Consider the following 24992-nt stretch of genomic DNA (forward strand, 5'->3'; position numbering starts at 1 on the left):
TTGATAGGAAACAGGGAAAGACTCTGTAGAGGGGGACAGGGATCAGGGTATGGGGAAAGATGAGAGGGTACATAGGGGACGATAAAAGATCAAGGTGTGGTATGAATATATTATACACCAATAAACATACCAATAAAACACACCAATAAAACTTTTAATTAAAAAGTAAAGATTATGAACAAAAACTTAAAAATGGAAAGTAACTGGGATATTAGTATGACACACCCCAGAAGACAGAATACAACACAGCCATAAGAAATTAAGCCATTAGAAGCCATATTTATTGACATGGAAAAATGTTAACAATATACCTCTATATGAAATATGTAGCATATAAAATAGTATATACATCCTAATACCATTTTTGTGGAAAGAATAGCCATATATACAAAAATCATGCATACAAAAATAATAAATGTACATATCAAATGTTTACAATGGTTATCTCTATGGTGGGTTATGTACTCTTCCCAATGTTTCACCTGCCCTGAAAACAGTATTTGTGTTATACCCTTCTTCCTTGGTTACGATTAGTGTGATACACTTCTCTTCACATAGGCTGCTTTAGGTTACTCACCTCCACAGCACACTCCTGATGCAGCTGCTGCTATTCCCATTTAACAAGTAGATTCTACCTGCTTTTTATATAGAGCGTTTATACTATAAAATACACCACAGAATGGATCTGGTTGTAGAAAATTATAGTTTAGAGAATGGGGAAATTTCTATTTTAGAGAAATGCTAAATAGAAAAAAGAAATAAAAAGCAGTCATTAGCTAGCATTTTCACTAGAGGCAGAGTACAAAATAACTCAGGATTCAAAACTGGAGAATTTTGACTCTTAGGTTACCAGCTAACTGACTTTGAGTAAAGAAAACTAGTATTTTTTAATTTAAAAAAACATGGCTAGTAGTTTTATAAAAAGCAAAAAGTAAGATTTTTTAAGAAACGAAAAATGAGATCATAGGTATAAATGATGTTTCCTGTAAGAACTCAAATGCTGCATTAAACAGCAAGGAAAATATTTTTGATGTGGCAGAAAAATTAACTTGCATTTCTTTTTCTGCAACATCAAATTTTTACTGTTTTCTATCACCTGTCACAAGTTTGAAGTCAAAATTGTGAAATTACTTTAATGTTAATAAATGGCCTCTAACTTCTTTAATAGTTAGTGTAGCACATATTTCACATTTGTTGGAAATTAAGTGCTCCAAATATATATTGGTCATCCTGTGGCTCTTAATGATTTGCAATGTTAAATGCTGAAAAGTAACATTTCATGTCATAAAATACATCATCACGTAAAGCTATTAGATTCTTATTAAAAATGCCAAGTAAGAATATTGGATCTGGATAATAGATATTTTAAAGATAAAACATAGGGGAAAAGAATAATATTTGCCTATGCTCTAGGACCCCCAAACTGCCTCCTAATTTTTGCTCTCTCCTGTAGGAAGAAAACTGCAGACACATCTGTGACCAATTGGTAGCCTTTAAAAACGACTTGCAATTAAACTGGAAATGAAATAGTTCATGACTTCTTATATCCTGAAGGTTAATTTATTACCTAGAGGCCTAAAAGTAACTTGCAGATGAAACACAAAATACTAGTAAAAAGGAAGATTTGCTAAGAGTGGTGAAAAAAAGGATTTCTTTGTTTTTCCAATCAAGAGATGTGTTCCTCTTCTTTTTGAAATCACAAGAAAGGTACTTCCAGGTTGTTATAGGAGACCTGAACATTACGTGAACACATTTCAGGGGTGGAGAAAGCCTACTGATATTCCATGTTCACTGTTTTACTTATATGAATTAAACAAAAAAGAGACTAGAAAATCACTTTGTGGTATTTCATAATCATCAATTTGTGACAGAAACTGAGGCATAACACTTAGGCTAACAAATATAGTAGATGAATTACCAGGTCAGCACATAACCGCAGATGGGTACTCCTGGATTTCACTTCATCTATTACTCAATGATGAACAGTATAAAATGAAAAGTGACATACTTATGAACCAAAATTGCATGAAAAAACTCTCCAAAATCAATCTTCAATGAGCTCCTATTCCAATAAGCCATAAAGAGCAATAAAAGGCAATATTCATTTAGGACATGAGAATGAATCTCTATGACAAGAAATCGGGTATTTATTTTCCTCAGGAGACATTTCTTCCCCACCTAACAAAGGCACTTGACATGTACTGAAATGGACAGTTAATTCAGGCACTGCCCTGGGCAACTGCTCCTTTCCTAAAATCAGATGAAACAGTGATTAAGTTCAAACTAGTTCTCCTAAATAAGCTCACAACACACACGAATATATCATAACTTATTTTTGGCAGACGATAAAAGCAAAGAAGAAAAGATAATGCTGGTGTCCACGATGATCTAGCTGAGTGGAGCAGTCAGGGATACGCTCTCTGTACAACATATCCTTGATGACTGCGGAATGTAATTTTATAGGCAGAGTAATCTTTCGTGCAGTTTCAAGTATTAATGTTCACTCCTCTTCTTATCCTTTTTTACTTTTTTGTTCTTTCCCAAGCCTTTAGATGATTCCTCCTGAAAAACAAAAACAAAAAACACAAATCAACACAGTATCTCCCAATTCTATTAGGACAAAAGTGTGTATCTAACCACACACTCCATATATAATGGTGCAATTGCTTTTATAAGTGTCTTAAATAGCACTCTCACAATCCACAATAACATTTTCAAGATAATAAGGATAATTAAGAAAAATACTTATCTAGAAAAATTATGCTTGAACAATTTCAGTATTATTTAATCCATTTCTATTTCTCAAGGCAATAAAGTTTAAATAAAGTAGACATAAACATGCTTCAAACATAAATTCAAAGTATAAATGAAGTAAGCATCTAAATGCATGCTAGGGAAAGGGTAAATGTTTTGGCACTAATAGCAGAAAATTCTAGACTTCTGTAGACTTTTAAAGAGCAGCTGTTGGCTGGAGATTTAGCTCAGTGGCATAAGTGCCTGCTTGGCAAGTGTGAGGTCATGAGTTCGATCCCCGGTACAAATAAAAATTTAAAAAATAAAAAGGACAACTGTCCAGTATAACATCAACTATAATCTCTCTGAGCCGCATTGTAGGGGATACAATCTAGTTGGTCTTTACAGGATTTTTTACATAAACTCTCTAAACCTGTGACAGCAGGATACAAAGAGATGAAGCAATCTAACCAAGGTCACATGCCTGTCCAGTCAAAGTTTTGACCAAAGCCTGAGCTTCAAGCTTCCTAATCCAAAGGTTTGACTCATGTACTACACAAACACACTGATTCAGTTTTAATTTTCTTTTTATAATTTCACAGGCAGTGATAAGAAAACTCTCAACATAGTATCAACAGTCACTTACAGGTGAACTGATATAGTTCTTCTCCACTAGTATGTTTCTGGCACAGTTGTTGATATGTTTGAAGCGATCTGGTCCTAGCAGAATCCCGCCATACCAGCGTGACACTACCACCATGACATTCCTTACATTCAAAATCTGTTATTTTTCAGAAGCATAAATAAAATACAAAAAACATGTATAAATATAAGTTGTAAAGGAGAATGAAGTAACCCATACACAAAATTGCACATAAAATTTCCCAGTAGACTTTAGTACAACCTTATGTGTATGCACTGAGTGAGATTACTAAAAATTCAGGGGGGAAAATACTAGAGTAGGAGGGAATTTGGAAACCAACACTGTGTCCTGGTACCCTCAGATTCCACTTTATGGCAAGCTGGTAGAATGAAAGCAAGACATGCAGGAGGGTTCTAGTTCTTGGTGACTTTGACCAGAACTCAGTTTAAGCACTCTTTTGCCACTGGGCCAAACAACAATAACAAAAAATCTGCTTCTGAATAAACTTCTAGGAGAAAATAGGGTCTTCACGAGTAATCGCTGGTGCTTACCAATAAGGTCTTCATGAGTCTGACATTTACCAAAGGCTGCCTTTAAAATGAAGGCCACCAGTATGTAGGCCTGACCTACATTTAGAGTTCCTATCCAAGGAAAGTTCTAGTGAAAAAACAAAGCTCCACATAAAATAGCAGAAGAAACCATAGTCACTACCTTAGGGTAAAAATAATCCATTCTTAAAATTAATAGACAATCAATGATCACCAGACAGATGAAGAAAATCCAGCAGCATGAAAGAGAAAGGACAAGATAAACTAAAATGGACCAGGAAAAATTTAAGGTGAACCATCTGAAAAAAGAAACTGCTTAATATACACAAGGAACTCTGGAAGATATTGTACCCAAAAAACCAGAATAGGATTCTATGAAAAAGAAAAATGAAGAACAATTTTTTATAACTCCTGAAAATTAAACACATGATTGTTAAAACATATTCAAAAGTTCTATATAAATTTTAGAAGACAATCAAGAAAATGCATCAGAACATAAACACAAGACAGACAATTTATTTGTAAAAATTGTGGCTCTGTCCAGAAGTTCTAATATTCAACCAACAGAAGTTCCACAAAGACAGAACAAAAAAGAAAAAAGAGAAAGAGGAGGAAATGGTTAAAAAAAAAACCAGAAATTAGAAAGAAAGAGAAGTTTTCCCAAAGTTGAAGCCAATCTTCAACTGTCCATGTCTTGAAAACTTAAGCATGTTATTAACAATTTGCTTTCTACTTCATAACCAGAGGTTAAAATTTCTACTCAATGTTTAAAAATTACCTATTAACTAAATTAAATAATATAATGTTATATTGTTTAGCTGATGCACTGATTTCTAAGTGGAGCTCTGCTTTGTTGAGAAATTTTATGGCTCATGTAGAAGATCCAGTGCTGACCCGCACCTACCTCCATGAGATGGAGGAGACGTCCGCCAGCCGCTGTTTCCCCATCATCCTCACAGTCCTGCAGGAAGGTCTGTTTACCCTCACAATAGATCCTAAAAACACACATGTAATGGGGTTACGCCGCGAGACTTAGGTATGAAGGTTCTCAGTCAGTACTTGTGCAATCCATTTGATTACTTCCGAAATCAGTGCTCTTGAAAAAATTTCTTGAACTCTATGAGCTGTACTTTCATGTATGATTTGTTATCCAGTATGTTTCCTCTTTTTATATTTTAAAAAGCTAGGAATCAAAGTTGTGTCCTTTATACCACTTGAAATGCTGTTTTCTCCTTTACTGCATAGCTGATATTTACTTTACTTTATTTAATCTTGAAGCTATGAAGCAATAAAAAGCAGTCATTGGATAGTACTTGTTGGGAAAATATTATCTATGAGCATTTTAATAACAAATGCTATGAAATGATATAAAAAGAAATACATGGTGTACCCATATTTTCAAAGAGCCTAAGATCTGGGTGATAAATAAAATCAAAATATATTATACACATCAAACTCCACCCCATCAAAAAAAATGTGAAACTGGGTGGGGGGGGAGGAAAGTGGACAAAGTGGTTAGGGAAGGCAACAATGACTAAAGTGTATTATGTGTACATACAAAGTCTGCCAAAAGGAAATTCATTCATCAGTGTAACAAATATGTACAAATAAAGACATTTAAAAAGCCTCAGGTCCAGTGAAAGAAACAAAAATCACATAAACATGGTGGACACTACAATAAATTATTCCATTTTACTTTTTTCTCATCTTACTTTAGCCATCAAGCATTTCTCTATTTTCCTCATCTGAATAAAAATTTATTTCTTTTTAAAATGTCTTGTAGGTAGACTGAGGGCAGCAAACATGCAGTATCAAGACACGGCATCAGTGGACATAAAGAGAGATCTTCAGGATCTCATAGACAAGCTCAAAAGTGAAATATTTAATCAAGTAAAGCAAGATATAAGTAGATAATAAAAGAAATGCTAAGCACATCTCAAGAAGACACAGACAAAAGAATGGAAAAACACAAAAAAAGGAGAGAAACATTTGATGAAGAATATAAAGAAAACCTAGAATACATGAAACAGGTTCAAAGAGATTACCAGGAAATAAAAACTCCATTGAAAGCTGGCAAAACTGCTTGAAAGAAACTAAGGATAGATTATTCAAACTGGAGGACAGATTTGCAATGTGTAATCATGAAAGGAAAAATCTCTTAAAAATAACAAGGAAACAGGCAGTAACAATACTAGAAGACAACAAGAGGATCTATAACTCAATAATGTGAATGAAGAAGCAGGAGTAAAACAAAGGAAATGCAAAGGCTATTCACAGAAATAATTAAGGAAAATTTCCCAAGTATAGGCAAAAGAATCTAACAAACCAATATCGACAGAATTTATTCAAATCTGTTATGATTGATAGTATCAAGTTGAGAGTATAAGCAACTACACCGAAGATGACAAGATTCACTACAATAGCCATTCTGGCTTATTACCTGCTTTTGAAGTTTTATACTATCTGCAATATATTGTTTTTATTAATATTGTTATATACTGTTATATTCAATTATACAATGCCTGATGAAATAGACAATTCTATTGAAGATAACAAGAGACAACACATTAACCATTGTAGAACACTTTGTACTGTGGTTTTATATTTTTTCATTTCATGTGTTTATAGGAATATGTTTTGTTTTATCTTGCTTTTTTTTGTTTCTCCCTTTAATATAGAAAGGATAGAAATACATGTAGAGGGGATTTAGCTCAGCGGCATAAGCGCCTGCCTTGCAAGTAGGCAGTCGTGAGTTCGATCCCTGGTACTGATAAAAAAGAAAAAGACCAAAAAAGAAAAGAAAAGAAAAGAAATACATGTAGAGAATCATGAATGCGTAGAACCTATAAACAGTTTATGAGAACTGATCTTACAACACATGACGAAATGAACAAATACTCTGAAGAAAAAGCGATACTACAGTACCCAGTGCTGATCCTGTAGTGTCATGATGTGAAATTCAGCAATACTATTATTCTTTGTTCAGAGTGATTTTAGCCTGATTTGGTTTGTTTAACCTTAACATAAATGAAGATATGGATAAGTGCATGTATGTTTAAGTGTATAGGATTGTTAATCATATTGCAAGTTTTTGTTGCATAGTTGAACAAAACTGCTTGCAGTCTCGCTGTTTGAATGTCTACTTTGTATTCTTCACTTTTGTAACTTGAACAACTATTTGTAAGTGGACCATATGTAATTATCAACTAGCAATTTCTTACTGTTTATATTTTCTTTGAAATTATGCATTATTTCTACCCTTTTTCTGTTTTATTCTTTCTCTAAATAAAAAAAAAGTCTCTTAGGTAATCAGCATTAGAGGTAAATCATAGAACTTTTACCCATTTATGATATCTGGAAAGTTGGTATTCAGAATAATGATGCAGAGCAACACTGAGGTAAAATAAATTTGGTGAGTGAAAGGCCAGATCTCTCCCACCAGTTAAGGCACACCATCTACTGGATTGCTTGAGCTCCTACAATAGTATCATGCAAATCAGCTGAAAATTTGTGCTGGGCTTGGCAGCACATACACACACTAACAACTGGCACAATACAGAGAAGATTAGCATGGCCTCTGCACCAGGTGTCACAAGTTTAAGTATCAGATGATTTCTCATATGAAAAACCCAAACTTGTAAATAAAGAGCAATATAAGAGATAATAGGAAGTAGGGAGACCTCTTTCAAATAGAAAGGGGAACAAAACACAGAGGAAACAGGGAGGGAAAGAGGGGAAAAGAGGTTTAAAGAGAGAATTGAAGCCAGGCATAGTGGTGAACGTCTGTAATGCCAGCACTTGGGAGGCTGAGACAGGAGGATCTGTGCAAGTTTGAGCCAGCCTGGGCTACAAAGTGAGCTCTAGGCCAGCCTGAACTGCATAGTGAGATCCTGTCTCAAAAAGGAAAAGGGAGAGAGAGAAAGAGTGAGTTGAAGAAAAAATGGAATTACTGCTTCTGCAAAGAAGGGAAACAAAAGTAGAAGTGAGTATGGAGGGATGAAAAAGGAATTGAGATGTGTTAGGTACATGTACAAACTCCCCACACAATAAATGTAATCATTATGTACTGCAAACATGTGTACTAGTAAAAAAGAAATATTTTAAAGAGCTGAAAACTATGTAAACTATAAGCCTAAAATCACTCATCTATAGACCTCAATCATTATGTTAATTATATTTTAGCTGTTACATTTATTAATTCAATTTTTCACCATCTTTACATCCATTTACTCATTTATTCACGTGAACACCTACTATGAGCAAGCTCTATAATCATTCAGTTGACTTCACTTAAGAAAAAGTCCTATTAATACAATTCTACATGACAAATTTAAGGCAAACACAAAGAATTGGTTTAGATTAGGGTTGTAATTATAATCTAACACCATACATTTAAGGAACAATGAAGAAATAGTGTTAAATTAAGAAAATAAAATTGAACCCACAGAAATTTTCACTAACCTTTCCCTCACACTCCAGGAAGCATCCAAGGGCAGTGTGTACCAGTAGCCTGAAAAGTACCCACCAATCCCAAGCAAGAACACAGCCCAGTACCAGAAAGCAACCTTAGGAAGACTCTAAGCATTCAAAATGCGTAACTCAGAGTCTATGCTCCCAACAAAGCTCACTTATTTTATCCTGGTGAGGTCCCACAAACCCCCACTTTGTGCCTTTGTGGGCTTACTGATACACAGTTCTGAGAAGCTCAGTTCTTTTGTGCCTAAGCATTAATTACATAGAAGGGGGATCACTAGTTCAGTCACGATGACAACACCTTTGAGAAACAACAGCTGATGGCTTAATAAGATGGGCAGAAAAGAAAGACTATAAAAATACTTGGAAGAACTGCACTGAAAGCCCAAATCTGGGGCTCAAAACTGACTAATTAGCATATTGTTTGGCTTTTCTTGCTGATTATTTAGTCAAAATTACGCACAAGATTATTACAGTTGTAACCAACTAAGCACCTAAGACTGAAATAAAGAGATAAGTGACACTATATTATCAAATTCAGATGTTAGTTAATGATTGCAAGATCATTAAAAAGCTTACCTTTCTTCAGTGGTAGAACTGCTGAAATAGGAATTTTTATAAACTACTGACATAGAATATGTACTCAATAAACATGGAGAATCAAAGAATATGACAATTATTATTTTTATAGCACATCTCCATCATCGAGGGCATCTAATCCCTCATTTTTTACCAATGACCCTGACTCACTGACAATACATTAAAATTCCACTCAACACTGTTAAGAGAATTAAGTAAGTAGTTTTTATGTATACTTGACACTTAAGAATATTTAAAAAATTCACCTATCCAAAATGATTTTTTATTTAAAATTGAATTTTCAAATAGCCTAGATTTTACAAATAGTCCAACTCTCCATTTTAAATTCACACCAAGTTCCTCTTATCTGCATTCTGTTTAATGTTAGGCTTACCTATGTTCTTAAGTCTCATTATTTTGCATTTTTTTTAAAAATGCCCTTCTTTTACAAATCAGCAAAGACTAACATAAAGAATTTAATATTCCAAACTACAAGTACTCTAAATTCACTGCTGATGGGAAAACAAATTGTTTTTAAAAACTTCTTTGGAAAAATTTGGCAATATATATCAAGAATTTCAAAAATGCTCAAAATTTTTGATATCATAACTTTTCTTTCTTTTATTCTATTTGCATTTCATTTCAAAAAAGAAACTGAAGCAAATAGATCGTAGCCGGCAGTAATAATCCAAAACTGTGGAGCCCTCAACAAATAGATACCCATTAAAATGTACTTGACAAGTACCTTTGGGAAAACACTTTTGTTAAGTTGAGAAAATAGATGGGTATCCATTCTCACAAGTTGAGATTAAAAAAAAAGAAAGAAAGAAAAAGAAAAAGAAAATAGAAGGGTACAGGGTAACGCATTGAAAAAAATAAAATTTCCTTAGAAAAGACAAAAAATACACCAAAATATTATGTTACATTTAATACAGAAAATGTTCAATTTCCTTTTCAATTCTTTTTTTTTTCTGCATTTTCCAAATATTCTGTTGCTGTTACAAAGGAAAAACATGTACCTCATTTTTAAAATTTACACATTTCTCAACCCATGTTTCAAACTGCATATTCCAAAACATGTGGTAATCACTTACCTATAGGCATATATGTTGTGAGTAGCACTAGCTATTTTCTTATTCTCATACAACTTGGCAAGAACCATTTTCACCTTAAAAACAGCAGTAATATAAATAAGCTAGTTACGCTTTTTATTTCCAGTTAACAGATGCTAAAAAAAAATCTTAAAGCATATTGGTATAAACAGTCATTTAAAGGGTCTATACACTCTGAAAGAGTATTTCTAAAATTTTCTCCTCATTTTAGGAGCACACAAAGGTGCTTTCAATTGGTACAAAAGTCTCAGGCGTGATGGTGCACATCTATAATTCCAGTGCATTTAGGAGGCTGAGGCAGGAGGATCATTGAGTTCAAGACCCCTATGGGCTACATAGTGAGTTTAAGGACAGCCTAAACTACATAGTAAAAACTTGTCTCAAAAAAAGCTGGTATAAAAATGACCCTACTTTTACTGAAATGTGTTGCTCGTACATAGAATTTGAAATGTAAATGTAAGAATTTCTGAAAATTAACTCTGAAATCTACCAAATGTATATATATTCAATGCAGTAGCTTCACACTAATGATATGTCTCAAATGCTGTATAACCAAAACTTTCTAGGAAAGTTAAGCAGAAAGCATCAAGGTAAAGGAGGTCAGAGGGCTGGGAAAAGAAAGAAACCAACCCCTTCTTGTGAGCCAGTGGCAGGCCTGTGGGCCAAGAGGAGGAACAAGAAGCCAACCCCTTCCTGTGAGGCAGCTGACGCGCAGGTTGGGAGACTTTAAGAAGAGTCCTCCACACCCATAAGCAACTGGCTGATCCAGAGAAACACAGGCTGAGATGATAATTACTGAAGTAAAAAAGGCAATTGAACACTTACAGTGTTTAATAGTGTCTGACTTTGCAGGCCTAAAGCCAATATTCTGAGCATCTATTTAGAGGCTAGCAATATATAGTACAGCAACTACAGGGGATTTCCTTCTGAAGATGGTAGCCACTGTTCATTCCCTATTAACTTGTTATAAAGTCTTGTAATGTCTTCACTATTTTGTTTGATTTGGTTTTATTGTGTTTTGTTTTGTTTTGTTTTGTTTTGTTTTGTTTTGTTTTATTATATCTGATGGCATGGGCAGCTATTTCAAAGATACCAAGATATATTATGGTAGCCATTGTTGATTTCCTATTATCTTGTTTTGAAGTCCTGTATCACTTTCACTGTTTTGTTTTGATTGGCTTTATTCTCTTTTATTTTGTTTGGTTTTATTCTCTTTAAGATAAAATTTTAAAAATTAAAAGAAAATAGGTTACAGGAGCCAGGTCTTATAAAATTAAGTGTCAGTTATGAATACAAAGGAAAGGCGGAGCAAGGGGCACAAAGAAGCAATTCCACTCAAAGGAAACAGCATGTAAAAATGCAGGGATATGGTGACTAGACTTAGCAAATACGAATAAAGGACATAGGGGCTGGGAATTTAGCTCAGCGGCATAAGCACATGCCTTGCAAGCAGGCGGTCGTGAATTCGATCCCTGGTACAGATAAAAAGTTAAAAAAAAAATAAAAGAGCAAAGAATAAAGGACATACAGACCAATTTGAAGTTTAGATAAACCAACAGGTATGCATCACTATAAGTAAACACAAATATAAAATGAATACATAAAAATAGATATAGACATGTCTGGTGCAAAAGTTTATCTGAAATTTGAATTTTACTAGCTATCGTGTATTTGGCAACTTATTAGGGATGATAAAAGGGAAAGGTTCAGGTAGTTTTAGGGCGCTTTAACCTATGAGTGAGACGACAGAAGATGTGCCAGGAATGAGAAGCTAGGACTGTATCACAAACACCATGTGTCCCTAAAGTTTACTTCACAGACAGTGGAAATAAACAGAATATATGTGTGAAGGACAATTGGAGGGGAGTAGACAGAAATGTGGTCAGATTTTCAGAAAGGGTTATAACTGGCAAGGAGAACAGAAGAAATACTGGCACGAGAAAAACTGAGCTGGAATCCAAGAGACCAATTCGGATTCACAAATTGTACAGCCTTGTGTTTATCATTTTAACCTTTCAGGTTCTCAGATTCCTGATCAATAAAGTAAACAATGGCCTCTGAGATTTATTTCACTGCTTGCATAGTCTAAATGACTGTGCTCAACACAAAACAGAAAGAGAATTAAGGATAAACAGATTCAAAACAGAACATCTAAGAAGGACCTTAGCAAATGAACAAGGGCCTGGGATGAGCTCAAATGCCAGGAAGACCAGACCCCAGCACGAAACACTGCGGTTCTGAAGAGTCTATGTAGAGAAGAACTTCTTCTCCCAGAGACTAAGAATAAACACCCACTACAAAGTACTATATTCCTTATGGTCAGGGCTTTGAAAGCGCAGAGGGATAACAGTATTGCTCAGCTCTGTAGTGGAGGGCTTGCCTCACACGTGTAAGGCCCTGGGTTTGATCCCTAGCACTACAAAGGAAAGAAAAAAGGTTTAGAGGGGACCATGGCAACAGAGAACAAGACACTAATCCCTAAAACCTGTGGTAAATAATGAGCTTTTCAAAAACTATTATTTGACTTTATATATAGAAATGTAACTGCCTCACGAATCAATAAAGTTGAGCCTGGGTTAGATTACTGAAAGAAGAAAGAAGAAAGGCAAAGACCTAGGAATAATTTCTCATGTACTCCAATCACATCCTTCGGTTGGAATAAGCCTGGTCACAAAAGCCAGGAAGCACTTGTTCTGTACTGTTTTGTTCAACTTAATTATACCTAATGATATAGGCAATTCTTTTTAAGGAAGCAAGTGACATTATGGTAACCATTGTTGATAACCTTGTACTCTGCTTTTACATCACGTACTAATGTCTATCCCTGGTTTTGACTGACAGCTTTGTTTTGTCATATTTCATTTTGTTTTCTTCCAAAAGGAGAGTAATAAGAACTGTGGGAGTAATAAAACCCAAAATGTGTAAATTTTGTTGTAAAAAAGAGGAAAAAAAAAGTGCTCTAAAGGATACAACTGCAAGTGTGTTTAGGTGTGTTAGGATAGCTGACCATATTACGGAGTTTTTGTTGGATCACTGAACACAACTGTTTGCAGTCTCACTGGTTGAATGTCCACTTTGTATGCTTTGATCCTGTGACTTGAGCAACTGTTTCTAAGATGACAATGTGTAATCTATTAACTGTTTTTTTTTTTTTTGTAGTCCTGTATTACTGTACCCTTACACTGTTTTGTCTTGTTTTGTTTTTTCTTTTTTTTTTCCTTTTAAATTAAAAAAAAAAAAAAGCCAGGAAGCAGAAGTAAAGAGCAATTCAGGCAGGCAAGACCCAGCTGGCTCACACATCTGTCCACTGTGCTCTCTGATGGGCAGGGACAAAATGGACTTAGTTTCATACAACTTCCACATGACAAACAAATAATTTTCTTTTGCCAGCTATTAAGTATTACAGGCTCCTACAATAGCATGAGTTCTTAAAGATGCACTGAACAGCCAAGCCCCAACCAGAGTTTAGATATGATTTTGAAAGTAGTGACACAAACAATGTATCTTTCATGATTCACAATAACCTGGAAGTTTACTTGATTAGTTATTTTTTTTTTCAATAAAGGAAACTGAACGCAGGGCCTCTGTACTGAATTACAGTCTCAACCTATTTTTATTTTTTATTTTGCGATAGCATCTTTTGCTAAAATCACTCAATGGATCAGGTTGGACTTGAACTTGTAAACTTCCTGCCTCAGAATCCCACAGGGGAGGCTTGCTACGATTACGAGAGGATGTCGCTACACCCATCTGATTTTTAATTTATAGGAATATTTAACCTAAGAGTATAAATTAAAGTATTAATACAAAATCATTTATTTGAATCACTTTAGTAAAACGGTAAGCTAGACACAGTAACTTTACCTGTTTAGGACAAACTACTGGAGCCAAGTGTGCCTGAAAAGTACTTCTTCGGTCTGTAATAGGAATACCATGATCAATTGGAGGTAATTCTTCTATTTCTACAAATTTAAAGAATTAATTTATTTTTAAAAAAATCTTGCAGTCAACTACTGAAAACCTGGCAAGGAGGGAAGGGAACTTGGAAACAAATGTAAATTAAATGGCAAATTTAAACCAAAACAGTTATTAACAGCTGTCTATCTTATTTTATAAAAATATCTTCTATTTTGTAAAAATACGAAGTTTATAATTTTCACCTGCCAAAGTCCCTCAGTGAAAGCAGCAGGTTTGGGACTCAAATCCTGGCCTGTTACAGAAGTTTAAATTGGTAGAGTGTCTAATACAATATTTACTTTTTAGAAGTGTAAGGGGTCTTGAGAACAAAGATTGACAGCTGTTAACATTCCACAGCTTACATACCGATTATGCTGTTGACAGACTCTGGGTTGGGAAATCTATGACTTTAAATTGTATGATTATAATACCTTTTTTTTTTTTTTTTTTTTGTCTTTTTCGTTTTTACCGGTACCAGGGGCCAACTCACGACTGCCTGCTTGCAAGGCAGGCACTTATGCCACTGAGCTAAATCCCCAGCCCCAATATAATACCTTCTAATGAAACTATCCCTGCTACAGGTAATAGATGTATCAGTACTATAGCCAACTGATACTCCATTAAAAGTCTCATAATTTCTGGTTAGTTTGCATCTTCAATAACCTTAAGAATCACCAAGCAGCCCTGAACTCTGATGAGAAACATAATCATTCTGGCTGGTGCGACTTGTCTCACCAGAAAGGAAAGCTATTCAAGACAAGAAGCCAGGTTTCTGCAGAATGCTGGAACCTCCTCTGCTCCTTCCCTCTTCTCAAGCTGGTTCTGATTACTGAACTAACACAGTAATCAGTCAAACACAGTATGCAGGTCAAGGTGAACATAGACCGACTGTGCTATTTATTACACCTGATTTGCACCCCTTTTCTTTAGTTGGTGGATCTTATTTCCCAAAAGCCTGTAAAGCTAACAAATACGTAAATGACTGAAATATAGCTACTCAGGGTGAAGCACAAGTAGGAGGCCTGGATCTTCTCTCCAACCCTTCCATCGCCCCTTCAGCTCCTTTCACTAGACCAGGAGTCCCACTCAAAATCCTCCCCTTTATCAGAAGACTGTTTAAAAGCTGCTGCAAAATGGCACAGACAATTCCTCACCTGAATACGTGAACATACATTTCTACAGAAACACAGCTGATGTCATCACATCGACCTATTTATAAGATAAATGCTACTACAGAATAAATTTGCTGAAATGAAAACTAAACTCTAAAAGACATCAGCTTTCACTCCCGCAGCTGCAATCTCAGAGCTCTTTTACAGTAACACTGTATTTGTATGTGTGAGCACAGACTGAAATTTAACCCTGAGACATTGGGATGTAGTTGAGGATATCAAAATAGAAATAAAAAACAGAATATGAACTGAAAACATTAGCAACCTATCGTAGTTTCAGTTTCTACCATCATTAAATCAAAACTCTAGAAAGTGTAAAAATAAATAAATAAATTTCTGCTTTTAATTGAGAATTTGGATAGACCTGGAAAATATCCAAATAGATAAAAGACAGAGAACATAATGAATCTGATTTACTTGAAAACTAGTAACTACTTGCTAAGTTTCAGAGTTTACTAAACTTCTATACCATCCCAAATACTATAGATTCACTCCTCAAAAGAAACTAGTTAGTAACATTATACCTGGTTGATTTTCACCAAAGTCATAATCAAGTGCTCTATATAGGTTCTCTGGGTCATAGTCTAAAAAGAGGTCATCTTCACATTCAATGTCTTCCTCTTCAGTTTTCTTCTCTACGACTGGGCCTATGTGGACATGAGACATTATAAGAGATCTATAAAACAAGTAAGAAACTGCACTGGAATGGTTAAGTCTTGATCACTAAACACCACTCTTCCACAGAAGAAACCAGAATTCCTCTTCCTCACCATAGAATTCTAATGAAAAAAATGAAGAAGATTGGAGAATCACCATTAAGCAAACACCACCAGACTAAATGTGAGATGTGATCACAAAACACACAGTTTAATTTTTTTAAATATGACACTAAAAGACCCATCACCATTAATGCCCTTCAAAATACTCCCCCTCATTTTGAACACACTTATCCCACTGTTGTCACTTTTCTGAAGCAGTTCTGGAAATTCTCATTCAAGAATGTCTTTAAGTGCACTATTGTGACAGCCTCAATGCCTCAAACTGATACATTTGTTTTTCACAATCATTTTCACTCTTAAAATGGAGCCAGAAGTCATATGTACTAGATCATGTCAATAAGGTGGATGAGGACACGTCGTAATGCTTCTGTGACCCCCTTTCCACTGGACAGAACTCGGCAGCAGCATTTACCATACTTTTTATCACACCACATGAAAACATGAACGGGAACTTCCAGAACTGCTTCAGTCAGTGCCAGGAACAATGGAGTAAGTGTGCTCAAAGTGAGTACTATTTGTGACTGACTGGCAATGTGCCTTTTATTGTAATAAAATTTTAAAATTTAAAAGTACACACCATATTTTCTGATCAGCCCTTGTTTTGTTCACAAGATCCATGGAAGGGTAAAATTACTAAATGGGCCAAAGTTTAAAGTGGAACAGGAATCTCAGCGCAGGCTCAGAGTATAGGGAGCGGACAGTAAGTGTGGTGGTAATTTTACCCATCTAGGCCATCCAACCTACACCGTACCCAGATAATGGCCATGGGACCCATATTTACTAGTGTTTAATTGGCTTAACACTACTCTAGATGTTTCTGTGAACATATTTTTAGATGAGGTTAACATTTAAATCAACTGATTTTCAATAAAACATTTTGGCCTTCATTATTACTCATTATATGAGTAATCACCTCAGCTGATCAGCAAAGGCCTGAATTGTAGAAGATTGACCTCCTTGGAGGAAGAAGGCATTATTTTCTCAGCAGACGATCTTTGGGCTCAGAATGCAATGTACTCTTCCTCGGATATCCAGCCTGCTGGCCTTCCCTGCAGATCCTGGACTTGTCAGCCTCCACAACTGTGGAAGTCAATTCCTTAACATAAATCTCTGCCTGTACACAGAAACACACAGCCCTAATGATTCCGTTTCTCTGGGAAACCCCAACATAGTAACTTCACAGTGGAGACTTTTGACCGATATTACCTTAATCAAAGGACCAAGGAAAACATCACCAACAATAAAGTATATGATATGATCTTGATAAGATGCACTGTGAATGACATGATATCATTTTTGTGGCATTCATGCCATAAATGGATAATTTCACTCCAGTTGTTAGAAAACACAGGACAAAGCCAAACTTGAGAGGTAATCAACAAAACAAATCATCAGTACTTTTCCGAGGTACCTAAGTTATAAAGGTTAACGAGGACAAGGAACTGATTATAGACTAGAAGGAAAGGCTTGGTGGTGCAGCCCTGTAATCCCAGCACTCAGAGGCTGCGGCAGGATCATGGCACATTTGAACCCAGCCTGAGCAACTTAGAAACTCAGTGAGAGCCTGTCTCAAAATAAAAAACGGGCTGAGGATACAGCTCAGTGAGAAGGCCTTGCGTTCAGTCTCTAGCACTGGACAAAGAGGGAGGGTGGCAGGCTGGGACAGAGAAAGAGAGAAACTAAATGGAATGTAGAACCCTAAATAGAGTCCTTTAGCTACAAAAAGAGCATTAATGAGATAACTGGTGAAATTTGAATAAATTCTTTCGTGTATTTAAAAGTATCGCACCTATGTTAGCTCCCTATTCTTTTTTGTTGTTTTGTTTTGTGGGTGGCACCACAGACTCAATCCAGGGGTGTTCCACCACTGAGCTACAGTCCCAGCCCTTTTATACTTTGAGGCATGGTCTCACTGAATTGTCCAGGATGCAATTCTCCTGCCTCAACTTCCAGAGTAGCTGGAGTTACAGGTATGTGCCACCACGCTCAGCTTAGTTTCCTACTCTTAATAATTATACAATAGTTATGTAAGACATTCATAGGGAATTTGAGTGAGGAAAGAGCTCTTTATACTATTTCTGTAAGTTTAAAATTTGTTCTACATATAGAATATATACGTAATGGAGTACTACTCAGCCATAACGGAGGATAAATTTGAGTTGTGTGTAGGAAATGGATACACCTTGAGATTATAATGCCAAATAACATAAACCAGACACAGAAAGCTAAATATCACCTAGTCCCTCTTATATGAGAAGCCCAAAGCATAAATAATTTAGAGAGCAAAATAAAATTAGTATATGATATGATCATATAATAGGACAATAGGAAACAGAGAGGCTGGCCTTTCAGAGATGGGAAGAGGATCTAGGGAGAGGGAAAAACGGGGAGCAAAGGAGAACTGAAAAGGACTAAATGCTACCTGTGTAAGCACCAAGTCCCCACAATGTGCGTATTCAATACGTATTGCAAACATGTAGCAATAAAAAGGAAAGAAAAAACCTACTTCACATTTTTTAAAAATGTAGTTTGTATAATTCCTTCAAAATTTAAAATTTCTATTCTAGAAAAAATAAAACAAAGGATAATTTTATACTAAAATGCAACAGAAAAACAAAAATCAATTACTTGATAAGATGTCTTGGAGCAGAAAATTCTCTTGACAATCCCTAATCCAGCTGTTAGCTTTAATAGTTCTTCATAATTATTAGTAAATCCTTTCATTTTTAATATGAAGCCTGGAAAAAACAATTTTGAAGAAAAAATCCAAACTAAATTTCTAAAAAGTCAAAATGTTGAATTATATAACAGAGACTAATAACCCTAAAATGTGAAGAGTGGCTGTACCATGTATAATTATAGATAGGAAAGGAGAAATGCCATTTTTAAGATCAATTTTTAAAAACTGGTAAGAGGTACACTGACTACATTTTTCAGAATCCTAAATTGTTACAGGTATACTTTCCATTTCTGCAATTATTCTAACTTAGAAAGGCAAATATTGTATTTTAAGAATTCTGAGACCACTTTTCTCACAGATGCCTTGAAATACAGTAAAATCAGAACATGGATCATGAAACGTTACCAAACAATGCTTCAAAGTGCTGTCTAGAATACTTTTATGCCACTTATCACTTTAAATTTAATAGAAGCAAAACAAGTATTTGTTTCTATAGCAACATGATAAAATGCTCTGAAAAAAATATATACTACTATCAGTTGTAAATGTATATTGATTTTGATAAGGGAGTCCAAAGTAATTGGTTCCCTATAAAGAAATTTCTAAAATAACTGTAAATGAACTCCTGGGGTTCTTTTTTAATCTCTCTTTTACCCCACCTTGAAAATAATTCTACTGGTGGAAACAATAAATAAAATACTACTTAGAAATATTACCAGGTTAAATGGAGCTATTTTCTTTTTAAAAGGCCTTTGTGTAAGTGGAGCAAAGATGAGCAAAATAAAGTAACAGGAGACACTAGAAATTGCCATACTGTCATTCACTAATCAATTCAATAAAAGATTAATAATAGAGCAACATATCAATTTTCAAACATTCTAGAATTAGTAATAATGATTTTACAACTTTGGGAATATACTAAAACCCACTTGAAAAGTACACTTTAAAAGAGTATACAGTTATGGCATGTGAATTATATACCTCCCGAAAAAGACAACTTCAATGTTTAGTGTAGTATCTTAACTTAATAGTGATCAAAGTTCTTTTTCTATATATACTAAATTCACTTAAAGCTAATATCTAGTTGAAATAGATTATTTATAGAGTCTTGAGAAAAGTTACAAAGTTCATATTAACTTACCAGTCAATTAGAACAGATTTTGGACTCAAATTCATTCATCCTAAAACACTGTAAGAGTGTAAAATGAAATCAAAGATGCTGAGCCCTATAGAAATAATTATCACAATCATATATCTAAATGAACTCCAGAGAAACTTCTAAACCAGAATACAGATTTTCACCTAAAATTTCAATTAGAATATCTATATGAAAATTCAATTATTACAAGTTAAAAGAACACCAATGGACTTCAAACTTACCTGGTTCTGCCAGCTGAGATTTTCGTATTAAAACATCTCGTATTTTCTCCACCCACAGGTAAAGAATACTTTCACCAATATTGTCACTAAACAAAATTCAAGGGAAAAAATTTACTTCAAAAAATTTCCTTCTCAGTTTCAAAAAAATAAGAGACACAGTTACAGTTCAAGACATTATAAAAAAACTAATTATAATTTTCCCCAAAAAATTCATGAAAAGATAAGGTTTAGCAACATTCGTGTCTGAGTATTTAATATAAATAGGTTATATCAACACTAAAAATTCCAATTTCCTCCAAAATTAACAGCATACTTAACTAGAAGAGTTACAACACAGAGGGGAGATTTCTGAACTTGAACTGGATGTACTACATAGATGTAAATGTGATGGTGTTTCTATCAGTGGATAGAACTTCAGTTTGGGGTTTTTTTTGGTGGAGAGGCTGGTTGAAACAGTCTTGCTATGTAGTTCAGGCCGATTTGAATTCACAATGTTGTCAGGCTGGCCTCAAAATCAGGGTAATCCTCCTGACTCAGCCTCCTACGCGTGGGCCCCCACATCCACCTTATTCTCAGTATTGATGTCTATCTTCACTTGATGTTCTAAACTTTTTAAATAATTTAAAACCATCCACTTGGTATACATGTTACTTAGTATACTTATTTCAACTAAAAAAAAAAAATGCAAAACTTGGAGAACTCCTTCAGGGAGTTAATTTGTAAGACCTAAAAGAAAAATCAGTTCAATAACTATCTTTATTTGTATCTTGTTTTTGACAAAATATTCTATTGCCTATTTGATTCTAAATAATGTTTAGCTGCCTCAGATAATTAATTTCAAAAGACTACTAAGAACAAGAATGTGTCATGAGTTTGACAGTCATGTTCACAGTTATGTTAAATAACAGTAAAAGCAATAAAATAAAAGGTCAAGTATCTACTCTTTAGGGAATGACTCTAACTTTAGATGAGTTTTGGTATGTGCTTCAAACATATCACCACACTATTTTGTAGCAACACTTTATCTCCTTCTTATAAAGTTTCCCTTAAAACTATTCTCTTTATCACCACTCATCAGCAAAGGAAACTTTCAAAACACAGAGCGCACACTGTTATCTAACAGTTTGATGCCCTCAAACCCTATCTCATAAATAACTGCTAACACTAAAATCAACCTCTATGCACCCTTTGTAACCTTTCTTTTTCTAAAGAACAGACATCAACGGAAAAGTTTTTTCCAATTGAAAATGTTGCTGAATTTCTCTCTGCCTCTCTCCCTCACCTTTTTTTTTTTTTTTTTTTGTGAACTTCTTTTAAACAATTCTCACTCCTTTCTTCTCACTTAACATAACTGAGAAAATGTAAGGTAAAATGTATTGAGTATGCGCAAGAACTCAAACATACTTTACATATATACCAACACATGGAATGAAAGATCTTAGAGATCAATTACCTTGTTCCAAGAACACCTTATAAGCAGTAAACAGGTAGAACAAGAACCAGGACAAGGTGGTTCAAAGATCAGGTCCATACATTTTACCCTACCAGCAAGTCAGCCGCTTGAACTCTCAGAGTTGGCTTCTGACACACAAGATACAAGGTTTAAAGCAATCTAAATGTTTACAATTCCTGCTTATAAGAAATAATACGTTTTAGGGGCCAGGGATTTAGCTCAGCGGCATAAGCACCTGCCTTGCAAGTACGTGGTCATGAGTACCAAAAAAAAAAAAAAAAAAAAAAAAAAAAAAAAAACACGAAATAACACATTTTAAAACAAGCTTTTAGGTTTGAAAAAAGTGAAAAACTTTAGAGTACTTCTTTTCAAGTGAATCTATCTCAATGTACTCAAAAAATCTTTTAGTAGTCTCCTGTAGATCACCCACTATGAGCTGCCCTGGGGGATGCTGGCCAATGACACACTGGGTTCCTGATCTCAGTGTTTTTAATCACTGTGCTAACAAAATCACAGTTTTATAGATAGCTCTATTTTCTAATTTCATTCTATCACATTCTTCAAATCAACATCATCCTTCCTAATAACCTGCATTTACTAAACCTGTGTTTACTACACATTACACAGATGACATGTAAAATATGCTTTGGGAGTATTACCTCAGTGAATCCTTACAACCACAGAGTAAGACAGGAAAATCATCCCTCAGTAACTTTGTAGTAACACTTTTTTAAAAACAACACACAGAAGAATTTTTACAACTAATAATTAATTTTTCACAATAACGGAAGAAATAAAAAATAAAATAAAAAAAGAAGAAATCACTTCAGGCTTCCTCTCTCCGAGCCCACAGCTCCCTGCACAGATACACACAGCAGCACGTCTGCTCTGCATCAGTGCTGACTACTTCCTTTGCCAGCGTGTAACGAGACTGTTATGAAATTTCAACGTAAAGCAGCAAGAGTGTGCATAAGAGGTTGCCTGGGTGAGATGAAAATCACTTTTCCTTTATGCTTCAAAAGTCTTCCACTAAGCCAGGCGTGGGATACACATCCAGCTACTTGGAAAGCTAATGCAGAAAAAGAAGGTTATCAAGCTTGAGGCCACCCTGGGCAAACTTGCAAGACCATATTAAAATTTAAAAACAGAAAGGGCTGGGAATGCGGCACTCCCTGCTCCAATTCATAGCACCAAAAAGAGGAGAAGTTTGGTTTTGTTTTTTTTTTAGTTTAGTATTATTGTTACTACTGTATATGTTTTCTCTTTCTATTTTTTAACTGTCTAATAGTTTGGAGTGATTATTACCAAAACAACTAGTTTTTAAATTCTGGTCACCTTAATGAAATCTCTTATAGCAACAATCCCCAATTAAATTGACATTAGTTAAAATCTGGCCTTGTGAATCTCTGTTCACCTTCAATTGGCCTTGGAGGAAGTTTGCCAAATACTAAAAACTCTGGTACAAAATTTAAGTACTACTCATTATAGACTGAGATGCTAGATTTTCATCTATAAATTCAAATTATGGTAAAAGAACTAAATAAAACAGTATGAAACAAAATCTGTTTCAACTTGAGTATTTTATTTGATCTAGTTTGTGAGTAACTTAATTAGTAATCCAATGTAGAATAAGCAAAATAAAGTCAAGCTACTTCTGATCCTGTTTCTTCCTATGGCTCTAATATTTGTAGCTTTCATTTTCCAATATTCATATTTGTTGACTTAACAATAAAACTATTCAGGATAATGTTGTAAGCTATATAACGTCAACTAATCACTTGATCCCAATTTCAGGTCTCACATTTTCAAAAGGATGAAATTGAATAATATGCTCCCCACAGTCCTAACAACAAAAATGGCTAACTGCTTGCTATAATTTGGATATTGAATGACTGCCTCCCCACTCAAAAAAGAAAAAGAAAAGCCCCATCTGTTAAGGCTTGGGCCCCAGATAGTATTATTACGTGGTGGCAGAACCTTGTAGAGATGAGGGCTAGTTAGTGGGAGGTCTTCGGGTCACTGGGGCTGTGCCCAGAGAGGTGTGCTGTGGGCCCCAGGCCCTTCCTCCTTCTCCTTACACCCTGGCTCAGGATGTGATTTTGCTCTGCCATATGCTCCTGCCATGACGAGCTGTGTCTGAGAAATGGGGCCAACTCATCACACTAGAATTTCCAAAACTATGAGACTTGAGCTCTCAAATTTGCTACAGTAACAGAGCACTAACATTAATTCACTAAACTCTCAAGACATCAACTGCTTTATCCACATGATGCTGCTCACACAGGTCTCTCTACCAGAAAAATCCGTCAGTGATTACCTGGTAAACTCTATGCACTAAGTTACCTTCATAGTGGAATCCACCCTGACAGTCTTATTCACATGTTCAGAGATAGTGTGCTGCTAAAACTTCAAAAAAAAAAAAAAAGAAAAGAAAAGAAAAGAAAAAGCAACTATAACACCTAGACAAAACTTCTCAGTAAACATCTCACTGTGTTGGTACACACTCATCTTAATTTGTGTGTGTGCCTGTGTGATGTTGGGGATCAAACCCAGGGCCTCACTCATGCCAAGCAAGTGCTCTTACTAATGGGCTACATGCCCAGCCCTTTCATTTTAGTTGGTAAATCTGAAATTCCTAATGAAGTGTTAGTACATAGGAGATGCTCAATAAAATGTGTATGTAAAAAAACTATTTTCTTTCTTACCTTCCTACATAAGTCGCAACAACAGATTATTTTCTTATCTAGGCAAAAATAAAACCTAGCACTCAAAATGATGCCAAAATGTATAGTGCTACACTATTTAGAATCGTAAAAACTATAAACATTAACTATATTCACACATTTGTATGTTTAATTTTTAAAGTTCAATAATTTTTACTACTGCCTCCTGCTGGAAGTACATGGAAACAGTAATTAAAATTTGTTACAAAAACCTATTAAAGATACACCAAACAACACATATTTCTATTTAGATCACGTGTTTAAAAATAATACCATCAGACTGGGGTTAGTCAAGCACTTTTAAGAAGCACACAATATAACTCATATTTCATCTTTAGAACTGCTTTGTAATTTTTGAACCTTTGCAAAATTGAACTAGTTAAAGAAGACAGGCAAGTTGTATACCAAGGGATGCTATCTCTCAGCAAAAAGGAGAACTCTGGGAACAGGAAATAGGTACCGGGGTAGCCAACGCAGAGTGTGTAACATTGTGCATGAGCAGGAAAAAAATCTAACTGATGAATGTGAATAACATGATGGAAGTTACGTGTGGAAAGCTTCTCCAAAACAAAAGAAAGAAAGAAGAGGTCAATATCAGCAAGTTACAGAGGTCATTTAAGATACTAGCTTAAATATGACCTTCAGATGTATAATTAAGATGTCAGGGTGAACAAATTTGTAGTACTATGCTCTTATTCTACTTTAAAGGAAGAAAAGTTGACAAATAATAATTAGATTACACAAACAAGTGTGTTAGGAG

The 24992-nt window shown here is 34.9% G+C and overlaps 1 protein-coding gene and 1 non-coding gene across 3 annotated transcripts in view; one reads left to right on the forward strand and one right to left on the reverse strand.

The window, feature by feature from the left end:
* Positions 1-259: 259 nt before the first annotated feature.
* Impact (impact RWD domain protein) overlaps positions 260-24992 on the reverse strand; it is a 30897-nt gene continuing 6164 nt past the window's right edge. The window contains exons 5-11 of one of the 2 annotated variants that reach the window (XM_013157224.3): positions 20057-20142; positions 15742-15864; positions 13953-14005; positions 10071-10144; positions 4829-4919; positions 3380-3514; positions 260-2562 (exon numbers count right to left, since the gene is read on the reverse strand). In XM_013157224.3, coding sequence (XP_013012678.1) covers positions 2494-2562; positions 3380-3514; positions 4829-4919; positions 10071-10144; positions 13953-14005; positions 15742-15864; positions 20057-20142 — 631 coding nt within the window. In that variant the 3' untranslated portion in view covers positions 260-2493. Of the gene's footprint in view, positions 2563-3379; positions 3515-4828; positions 4920-10070; positions 10145-13952; positions 14051-15741; positions 15865-20056; positions 20143-24992 lie in introns of both variants that reach the window. The other variant, XM_003474107.5, reaches the window with a different exon arrangement.
* On the forward strand, positions 7435-7541 carry LOC111758085 (U6 spliceosomal RNA). The gene has a single exon (XR_002792320.1). It is a non-coding gene; the product is annotated as a U6 spliceosomal RNA (small nuclear RNA).

Source organism: Cavia porcellus, unplaced genomic scaffold (assembly GCF_034190915.1).
Source record: "Cavia porcellus strain 051 isolate PalLab524CR breed Dunkin Hartley unplaced genomic scaffold, mCavPor4.1 scaffold_20, whole genome shotgun sequence".
In the NCBI taxonomy this organism is placed as follows: domain Eukaryota; kingdom Metazoa; phylum Chordata; class Mammalia; order Rodentia; family Caviidae; genus Cavia; species Cavia porcellus.